Source organism: Mustela putorius, unplaced genomic scaffold (genome assembly GCF_011764305.1).
Source record: "Mustela putorius furo isolate JIRA1106 unplaced genomic scaffold, ASM1176430v1.1 tig00000179_pilon_pilon_pilon, whole genome shotgun sequence".
Lineage (NCBI taxonomy): Eukaryota > Metazoa > Chordata > Mammalia > Carnivora > Mustelidae > Mustela > Mustela putorius.
This window is the reverse complement of record NW_025421305.1, coordinates 11,573,196-11,584,256: the sequence shown is the minus strand read 5'-3', so window position 1 is coordinate 11,584,256 and position 11,061 is coordinate 11,573,196. Positions and strand designations below refer to the sequence as shown.

Below are 11,061 nucleotides of genomic sequence, written 5' to 3'. Positions count from 1 at the left end.
ATGGAAGTTGGACAATAGAAGGGTGGTTATCAGAGAACTGAACTGAGTTTTGCAGTTCTTTTTAACATTCTAGCATAGGTCCTTGAAATTTTTCAGCCTTAACACAATCATGCCCCTTTGTTTCTTTTTGCCATTTTTTAAATCTACTGTCATCTTTCTTTTGTTAGCAAATACAGAAAATGATATCTAAAAGTAAACCGACTTGCTTTCAAAGTTCTTTAGTTAAGATAATTAGCTGTCCAGGCACGGTTATCTATGACCTCAAAGCACTTCGGTAACACTGATGAATTTTGCTAAGGAAAGGTCATAAGGCAGAGACTACCTCTGGAGTTTGTCATTAGCACCCATTGGGCGGGCCCCTGGCCCTTTCAGTGTTCTTCAATGCCAGGGTATTCAGTGATTTCATGGGACCCAACAGCCAGGGACAAGAATCTTATAACCTAACTATTCCTAAAGACTCCTCCATTTTATTTTATTTTATTTATTTGCCAGAAAGAGAACAAGCAGGGGGAGCAGCAGACTTGCTCCCACTAAGCAAGGAGCCAGGTGTGGAACTCAATCCAAGGGCCCCAGGATTATGACCTGAGCCGAAGGCAGATGCTTAACAAACTGAGCTACCCAGGCGTCCCAAGATTCTTCCATTTTAAAAGTAGCCTAAGGGGCGCCTGGGTGGCTCAGTGGGTTAAAGCCTCTGCCTTCGGCTCAGGTCATGATCCCAGGAGGTCATGATCCCAGGAGGTCATGATCCCAGGGTCCTGTGATCGAGCCCCGCATCGGGCTCTCTGATTAGCAGGGAGCCTGCTTTCTCCTCTCTCTCTGCCTGCCTCTCTGCCTACTTGTGATCTCTGTCAAATAAATTTAAATTAAAAAAAAAAAAAAAAAGGTAGCCTGAGAGAAGGCAGTCTAATGAAACCAAATTATCACTGACAGTAGAATTTTGAGCCCCAAGGTAGCAGGCTGGGAAAAATGTCTCAAGAATAAAGCCTTTTAGGCATTGATTTAGTTAACAGAAATGACAATCCACTCTTCAAAACCCAAGTTATTGCTGGTACTTGTGATTGTAGCTATGCAACATAAAATGATTATGTAGATAAGTAGTGCAGTGATTCTCAAACCTGAGTTTACAAAGAATGACCTGGAAAATTGTTAAAAACAGAGATTACCTGACTCTAACCTCAAACATTTCCATTCAAGAGGGGTTGGCCTGGGAACCTGCATTTATCAATCTCCTCAGGTGATTCTGATCAATCTCCTCAGGTGGTCCAAGGATCACAAATTAAGAAAAAAATGAATGAAAATATTCTTCCACGTCCTGGAATTCTAAAGATTAATTACTCAATTGGTATCTGTTGCATTCATCTAGTACTGTTTACCTCTTAAAAATAATGTATATAATCCTTAATAATTAGGCCCATGAGGAGGAAATGAACAATAATTCATGACAAATTTTGAAAAAACAGAAAAATGACTCCAGCTCTACTTAAAAAATAATAATACTTAAAATAATTAGTTTTGGTGACATGTATGGGCAGAAGTTCAATGTGTTAATTTTCTGTTGAGGACATGAGTACATGCTGTCTTCACAGCACTGGGCCTAAAGGGTGAATTCAGACATGGTTGGGAAATTCAGACATAGCCAGGAGGGTAGATCTTTAGTATTAGGACCCATCTGGCTAACTCCTATGTGAGGTTTATGACTTGGCTAAAGCATACTCTCCTCTGGGAGGCTTCCTTTTGCCTTCTAAAACTGGGTCAGATGCCCTTGTATGGGGTTCCTAGCATCAGTAGCAGGGACCAACCTTGAGCCCCCATATTTTTTATATACCGCCCACACTAGTACAGTTCTTCAAACACTTCCCAACTAATGCTTCAAGGCCTTTGCATATGTGGTCAGTACTGCTCATTCTGCTAGCATCTTTTTCATTTTTAGGTTTCAGCTTAAATGATGTCTCTTCAGACTTTCCTTACCATTTTACCTGAAAAGTTTCTTGTCCTCAACTAACCCTATATAATAAAAAATCAGAATGTTATAAAAAGGGGGATTAGCCTCCCCACCTCAAATTAAAAAAGAACACATGCTTTCTGAAAGAATCTGGGAAGTAGAGAAAGGAAAAAAAAAAGGTGATCATCAAACACCCCTGAAAACACCCACCAACTGTTCTAAAGTCTTATGATTCACAGAACAATGGAATCTTGGTTATAAGCCAGCTCTATCCCCTCTTGGGTCATGATGCTCTTAAGAGCATTTCCAATTTGTCTTGCATGTCTAAAGAAACAGTTACTATTTGTAGTTAGACCGGGATAATGAAAACGTGGCAAGTGAGGTTTCTTCCTAAAATGATCTGATTGGCCAGAATATATTTTTGTGGAATATTTTTTTTCCTTGTATTGCTGGCTTCAGACAAGTTAATTATATTAAGAGAACACAAATAAAAGTCCACAACTTCTCAGAGATGAAACTTTATTTATATGTAAAAAATTATACACCAAGAACTCTTTTCTAAAAAGTCTTTTCCTGTAGAGTTCAAAATGAAGAGATTCAAAGGGGCAGTGTATAGCTCTTTATAGTATTTTACAAACTAGAGTCACAGTTGAACAATTTTTTAAGCTGCAAAAACCCCCAACTCTCATATAATAGGAAATGCATGACTTCTGTAACTGTAGACTTAAATCTCACAATGGCATCAAAAGTCAAAGTAAAATAAATTAGTATCATGAAAGAGAAGAGCTGGCACTGATGTTACACAGGCACTATTTCTAACCAGTTCCCCCCACGTTAATTCTTCCTCTGAGCTACATAACTCAACAGAGAATTGCTTTTTCTGACAATGCTTATCATTAGCATGGAAGAAGTACAAAAGAGACATGACAGAACTCTTGTAGACAGTTTAACAATTCATCTCCCATGATCATACGTTTGAGTAATAATATTAACATTATCCACCCTATATAAGAAATAAAAAGTGCCATCATGTTTGGGGACCAAATAATTTATAGAATAACTACTAATCTATTCTGGAGCATATAAGTTTTGGTACCATGTCAATCTCAAACTCACTTCTTTTTTTTTTTAAAGATTTTATTTATTTACTTGACAGAGAGACAGCGAGAGAGGGAACACAAGCAGGGGGAGTAGGAGAGGGAGAAGCAGGCCTCCCGCTGAGCAGGGAGCCTGATGCGGGGCTTGATTCCAGGACCCCGGGACCATGACCCAAGCTGAAGGGAGACACTCAACCGACTGAGCCACACCCAGGTGTCCCTCTCAACCTCACTTTTAAATAAGTCATTAAGTCAGAGAAATACTAAAAGTTTAAGAGATAAATTAAATGTCGAATGGTTGCTATATCCGAAGACGATTAAAAACTTTTAGTAAGACCATGGCTTTTTTTTTTTTTTTAAAGAGCAGGACTTAATTTACAATATTTTGCCCAATATAAAAAGGCTTTAATTTACCTGATAATGAATGGGTGAAGCCATCATCTCTCACCTTCTGTCCCCATTCCCAATTCTCTCACTTGCTAAAGTCACCATTTATTTATCAGTAATGTGGTTACTTGTGGAAGTAACTCAATCTGAGATGACGATTTACAGAGGTGGACAAAAATCATGTACTTTCAGGTACAATGAACTTAGATGTCACCTTCAATGGAAAAGAAAGTTAAAGTATCTGCTTCACCCTTTGAACTGAGTGTTGCTCTTTTTTCTTCTTCATTTTGAAGTTTCAAAGGAGGATGCAGTTCTAGAAAACTTGTAGCCAAGAAGTATAGGAAATTAAAAAGTTCTTATTAGAAGATGTCAGCAAAGCCAATTTTCTGCCAGATGGATGGAGACTTGATTTAAGTAGGCTTTTCACCACTTTGGAAGAGGGGAGGGGCTGACACGAGCACCTTTCCATTCTGTGTAAATAGCAACTCTATTCTATTATCAATACTGTTATATTGGGCGTAGTCCCTGTCGGGGGAGGGGCATAAAAACCTCCCGTCTGGCCTTACATTTGATTAAAACTGTCCTGGGGTGACAAGAAGCAATAAGGTGGTAACTCATGGAAAGCATTAGGCCGAAAAAAGAGGTTTTCTCCCTTTTGCTGAGGACAAAGATGCTTCAAGGTGAGGGGAAAAACAGTAAATAGGTGATATGGAAATATCCTATCTCTTTAAGATGAAGAAAACAAAGAAAAATAAGTAACCAAAGGTGACATTTTTACTTTAAAAAATACCAAATTTCCCAAAAATATATGTTAGGAATTCATACAAGGATAAGGAATTAGAAAACATTTCTTCCTTTCATTGGCGAAAAATTGTAACAAAATTAAATAAGAGCAATGGATGCTTTTATACAAAGTTTTGGGTTCAGAAAATATTACTCACTAAAAATGAGATCTTAGGCAAATGGTAGTTCTGTTCAAGTTCTGAGACAAGAGGCTTTCTCGGTTTGCTTGGGAGAATAATTCATCGTTTTAGTAGCTACACTCCTTGATTAGGCTACTGTTTAGGCTGATATCATAAAAGCAAAGAATAATTTGTGCCATAATCTGAAGAGGTCACTCAATTGTCATAAAGCCTAAATGAACAAGGAATCAGAATGTTTTTCCACTGAAACCTCACACTTCCCACCTCGTCTCTCATTTTGTGTTTTTCCCCATAAAAAACAAAAAACAAAACCCTTCATGCTTTATCAAGAATAGACCACAGAACTAGTGAACAATTAGAATGGCTCTGTAAGAAAACAAAACTTAGAGAATTTGAATTTAGGATTTAACCATTTAGAATATTCTATTTAACATCCCGACAGATGGTACCTCAAGCATTACAAACTTACATACTCTCATTAGGGTGGTTATGATTAACATGTCCATTTATATTTCTGTATTCAGGGATTAGGAGCTTGATTTTTTTAAGAGACTATTCATGACTGATAAAAAAGATCAGTTTATAATAAATTAGCTAAAATCTATAAAAGGGTAAAATAAGATCATCGCAAAGCAAAGTTTAAAGACTTAATTAGAAAGCTTTGACTGAGACCATGGAGACCAAGTCTTAGACTTCACACTGCTAATGCTTAAGGGCATATTTTGTCCCTCAGATTGCCTCCCCCAGAAATACTTATTAATATTGGAAAAATCAATATAGTTTTTCCTTAGCACATGAGATAATGCAGAGGCCCTTCTTGCTGACTTAAAAACCAAAACCAAATAGAACCAACCAAAATAGAAAAACAAAAGCCCAAACAAATAAAAAACCCTGATCGCCCAAACAAGCAAATGTGAACAAAACAGATGAAACCTCTGAGCCCTCTATTTGTAAATGTGTATTCACGGTTTAGAGGGAAAACCCAAACAATTTCAAATTCATGGATTTACTGCAAGGACCCGGCACATTTACTCCAGGGGCAGGTGAGTAACATTTGATGAGGAGGTCTAAGCTTTGGTGGGGATTTGGTGGATAGTCCTGACCAAGATCTTACAGGATACTTGTGAGACACCACAAAAATTAGGGCTCGGATGGGAGAGCCTCAAAATAATTATTTGAAGAAAAGCCCACACTTCCTCAGAAGCCGAAGACACACAAAATTCTATTCCACATAAGAAATACTGACTAGGTTTCCATAGAACTTACAGGATATACACACAAGGTAAGTTTGTATGGTTTTTAAGACTGAAGTCATCTCTAATCTCAAGAAACTCAAAACAAAGGGATAAAGGTGGACAGACAGATAAAAGCGTATTCTTCAACTTTTCTTCACTGCACAGAGAAATCCCCCTGAAGAATAAGAAAGTTCAGTAAGTTGGAAAATATTTCTAACTTTAACTGTATTTTCCTTTATTTTTTTAGATTTTATTTTTAAGTAATCTCTACACGCCGTGAGGCTCGAACTCACAACAACCTTGCGAATTAAGAGTCGCATGCTCCACTGACTGAGCCAGCCAGGCGCCCCTGTATTTTCTTTCAAAGCCACATTTTAATATTGATACAGGTTTCATACATTTAAAAATGCTCAAGATTTTAAGAAGCAACCTCAGCTTTTACATAATTCCTTACTCACCTTTACGAACCCTTGTCAGACTGGGCTGTGGATGAAGGATATAATGATTTTGAACTTAAGCTTAACTCACAGAGAGGCTTTCAAAGCAAAGAATGTTTTCTAACTGTGATCTTGTTTAACACAGAGATTATAGATGCATCTCCTTTCTTCGTTCTTTAAAAAAGCATGCATATTTAACCAAGCTTCAAATCACTCATTCTTTGGCCATTTCTTATAAACTTTAACTTCAGTGTTTTTAATAGCAATGCCTGAAGACAAAGCTATTTTTCAAAGTAAACTACATTTTTTAATCCCACAAGGCTGAATATTCAAAAAATCATGATCGACTTATCAAAAAAGATTTTCATGTTTATAATCTACTTTATTATAAAAGGAAATAGATTTTACACACAACTATTTCTGGATAACAGAGTATTTAGAAAAGTTCAAATTTATCAGTTTGAAAAGAGACCTCTCATACTTACTTATAAAAACATACTGCCTTTGCCATGTGAAAATCTGGTGTTTAGTTCTCTAGATTTCTTTATCAGAGCTTTTTTCTGAGCTTCATCAAACCGATTAACCTTGAGATCTTTATCACGGTCAAATGGTATTCTTTCTTGGGGCTTATTTTTTTCTTCAGCAGCTTTATTCTTTAATTTTTTATGATGAATGTCCATAAGAGATTCTGATCTTTTTGATTCCTGGGGGAGAGCAAGAGAGTAGAAATGAAAATCTTTGTCTAGATTGTGGACAGAATAGGATCATGAAGCAAAATGACTAAGCAGTAATGATGAAATTAAGGAGGGCTTTTTATAGACCCTGTCAGGTTTTGCCAAATCCAAGACAGGATCCATGAAGAAAATATGTAGCGGAGGCAAATTCAATTCAACCATAATGAAGATATCTACTAACTACCATTACATAATAGTAATAAAAAAAAAAAAAACAAGACAGAGAGGAAATACATTTTGAAATAACCACATGTGGTGTGTCATAATTAGAGTCCAAGCCAAGAGCATGGTGAGGACGGAAGAGCAATTACATCGTCACTGAGGAGCCTGGGTAAAGAGTCATGGATGTGCTGGTCTGCCGCCTGAACAGGTGCACAGGAAGCAAAGGGTGTGGCCAGGCCAACGCAGAAACAAGGGCAAACCCAAAAAATAATGGCACAGGAGTGACAAAATTCAAGGCCCGCTCAGGATCTACTGGCATATTCCATAAGCTAAGAGATTTTTGTTCCTTTCAGTTTACTGTTCTTTCTCTTACATGGCTCATTCTCTTTCTTCTTAGTTGGGACAGGTGCTCACGGTTTCAAATATACCCAGTAGGATGAGTTCTGAGCAAAGGCCATTAGTTTCAGTGGGGGCAGATGTGGGCCTTCGGGCTACAGAGAGTGGAATTCGTGTGGTACAAAGACATGGATAATTTTAAGGTTATCTACCCACAAAGCTCAACTTCTTCATGTACCCTCACTTAAAATTGACTTGCTCCATAAGGCATCTTGCTAGCTTGATCTCTCCCCTTTTATTAGAGCCCTTGGCTACTTCACAAAAGAGAGGCCTCTCAGAATCTTACTGTAAGAATACTGCCTAGGAGAGCAAGTTTCCAAGGTTTCAAACAAAAAATGTGAAATACTTCCTCTAACTGAGGTACTATAAACTCAGGAAGGCTTTGGTTCTTCTGTGTGTGTGTTTTAAGACTTTTATTTATTTAGAGAGTAGGAGTTGGCGGGGGCAGAAGGAGAGGATCTTTTTCTAAAAAAGATTACCTGACAGAGAGAGAGATAGGGAGAGAGAGAGAAAGAGAGAGAGAGAGAGAGAGCCTGAGCAGAGGGAGAGAATCTCAAGCAGACTCCCCACTTACTGGGGAGCCCGAAGTGAAGCTTGATCTCACAACCCAGAGATCATGACCTGAGTGGAAATCAAGTCATATGCTTAACCAAACTGAGCCACTGAGGCGCCCTGTTCTGTGTCTTAAACATATTTCTCTTAAGTGTGTGGTGTCTCTCAGAAATTGGTGTTTTGGTTTTTGTTTGAATGTTCTGTGCTCAAACAGACTGAATAGAAGGGCAGTGGAAGAAAGGGCAATTTTTGCTTAGCAACGACATCTCTTCCAGGCCCTACTCTGTTAAAGAATGTGTTTGAGAGCAAAGAAGTAAAGGCAGTGAAAGCAACATAACACTGGTAAGAAACGGTGAAAATGGCAGCACCCTATTTGATCCAAGAGAAAAACTATCCTGCCCACCCATCTGCTTCAGAGTTCTGAAGTGTCACTGGGACAATCATTAACACGTCTATTTGAATGAAAAAATGAAGTAAGATTTTCTGACAGAAAGTGAGTCTTTTTTTTTTTTTTAAAGATTTTATTTATTTATCTGTCAGAGAGAGAGCGAGCGAGAGTGAGCACAGGCAGAGTCAGAGGGAGAAGCAGGCTCCCTGCGGAGCAAGGAGCCCGCTGTGGAACTCGATCCCATGACGCTGGGATGATGACCTGAGCTGAAGGCAGCTGCTTAACCAACTGAGCCACCCAGACGTCCCCAGAAAATGACTCTTAACTGGCTGATTTAGCAACCAGAACCGACTTTGCCAATTAGGTCATGGGGTAGTTATTCCCCTTCAACTGAATGAGCTCAATCTGGAGCTGTAGGTTTTAGCAGAATGTACAAAAGATGTTATGTTGGGGCACCGGGGTGGCTCAGTCAGTTGAGTGTCTGTCTTTGACTCAAGTCACAATCCCAAGGTCCTGGGATCAAGTCCCACATCAGGCTTTTTGCTCAGCAATGAGCCTGTTTCTTCCTCTGCCTGCTGCTCTCCCCCTGCTTGCACTCTCGCTTTCTCTCTCCCCCGTGCTCGCTTTCTGGCAATTAAAAAAAAAAAAAATCTTAAAAAAAAAAAGATATTATGTTAGTTTAGTATTTATTTGAATTACCACTCTCAAATTTTCCTAACCCCTCTCACTCATTTCATAAATCTTCGTAAAATCTTTTAGAAACAAATCGATTTGCAAGTCAAGTGCTTTCCACTTTTTTTTTTTTTTAAAGACTTGTTTATTTTAGAGTGTGCATGTGAGGTGGGGAGGGGCAAAGGGAGAGGGAGAGATACTTGTCAATATTATCATAAAAGATTTTCAAGTGTAAGAGACTTCCATTATGAAAAAATTCTGTGGCAGAAGAGAAAATTATGAATTCAAGGAGAAAAAAGGATGAAATAAAACTGTCAAATGTTAAGAAAGTGCTTTTTCAGGTGTATATTTTAATGGCTAATAACTGATCCTGAATTGCTATGTCTCTTGGATTCCATCTGAAACACTGAACAGAGTAATACCCTATACTATACATTTTTTGTAATTACTGAAACTTACAATAAAAATTTTTAGTTGTTAAGGATAAAGGTTTCTTTTAGGGGATACCAAGCAAAAACACCTGAAGACTGCTGGTCTCCACTCCTGACTGAAAAGAAATACAGATTCCTGAGCCCCGCTGTTAGATTTCGTGAATCTAAATTGCCAACTCTGAGTCTCAGAAACCCGTGCTTTTAAAAATCAGAGGAGAGAGAAAGCAAGCCAAAGGACATGAAGAGCAGGGTTAATTGTAGGATGAGGAACTATAATGTATCATATATATATATATATATATATATATATATACACACACACACAAATGTAAGAAAGCCATACATTTTCCCCTCCCTCCCTCATGAATGAGAAAAAAACCTCATTAGTAGGGTAGTAAAGCTGAAGGTAGACAGGCTATCAAGAGCTGGCAGGGGGAAGGCCTGAAGTATAAGAAGGTGCTGGAGAAAACAGAGAACAAGGTTTGAAAGAGATGTGTGGCGATGTGAGAAAGAATGATGCTATAGAGGCCCTATTTCACCTTGAGCCACTTGAAGAACGGGATTGATACCGATGATCAAAACTGCACAAAAGGATGGGGTGCCTGGCTGGCTCAGTTGGTTAAGTGTCCAACTCTTGATTTCAGCTCAGGTCACAATCTCAGGGTCTTGAGATCAAGCCCCACGTCAACTCGCTCTTCCTCTCCCTCTGCTCCCCCATCCCTCTCTTAAAAAAACAAAACAAAACAAAACAAAACGGGAAACTGCACAAAAGGTAACAAAATCAAACAATAACGGAGGAACAAAGATGGCGGGCTTCAATTTACCAATGCCCTATATTATTAAATTAAACACCAGTAAAGAGAGGACTACGTTAAACCACTGGATTACTACAATCAATTCAAACAATTCAAGTGCTCAAATTCTTTATGATAAATGAGCTGTTCTGTCTGCAGCTTCAGGGACACTGTTTCAGCGTAATTTGTACCTTGAGATCCCCAGGACCAAACCAATGCTGGAGCTATAAAAAAAAAATTATGGAAACAACCAGAAACAGTCCATTCACTAAAAATCACCCTGAGGACCATTCACGTACAGAGTAATTTGCTAAATGACCAAATTGCTGATTTGCCAAATTTACTCATTTAACAAAATGTGTGTTTTATAACAATTTCTAAAAGCCAGTGCAATTTATTTTGAATGAGATCATTTTTTAACTGCTTTTGAAAATTCACGCTAAGAGGCTAGTTTTTTGTTTTTGTCTTCATGGTAATACTTTAAAAGAGTGTTCGATTTATCCAAACCAAGAGTTAGAGGGTGGTCTTAAGACTATTACTATTTTGAAAAGTAAATCTTGTGAATAAAATTTCAGCATAAGATTATAACTATAATCTTTTTCATATATTTTTAAAATTTATTTTATTTTAGAGAGAGAGAATGTGAGGGGAGCTGGGAGGAAGGGCAGAGAGAGAATCTTAAGCAGGCTCTATGCCCAGCACCGAACCCAGCTTGGGGCTCAATCAAAATCTGGAACATTTCTATCACTGAACACTTTGCCTCTTCCTAGTCAACGCCCACACTCAACTACTACAACCAGTATTCTGCTTTTTTTCAACCACAGACTCATTCTGCTTAATGTAGAGCATCACTTAAATGGAATGGTGCAGTATGTACTTCCTTGTACATATTTCCTTGTACTCAGTGTAAT

The 11,061-nt window shown here is 38.2% G+C and overlaps 1 protein-coding gene across 1 annotated transcript in view; it reads right to left on the bottom strand.

Moving 5' to 3' along the window:
- Window positions 1-2,447: 2,447 nt before the first annotated feature.
- The window catches only part of GPALPP1 (GPALPP motifs containing 1), a 42,800-nt gene continuing 34,186 nt past the window's right edge, over window positions 2,448-11,061 (bottom strand). Inside the window, exons 8-9 of the mRNA XM_004759236.3 lie at window positions 6,507-6,725; window positions 2,448-5,759 (exon numbers count right to left, since the gene is read on the bottom strand). Of these exons, the coding sequence (XP_004759293.1) occupies window positions 6,507-6,725 (219 nt within the window). The 3' untranslated portion in view covers window positions 2,448-5,759. The remainder of the gene's footprint in view (window positions 5,760-6,506; window positions 6,726-11,061) is intronic.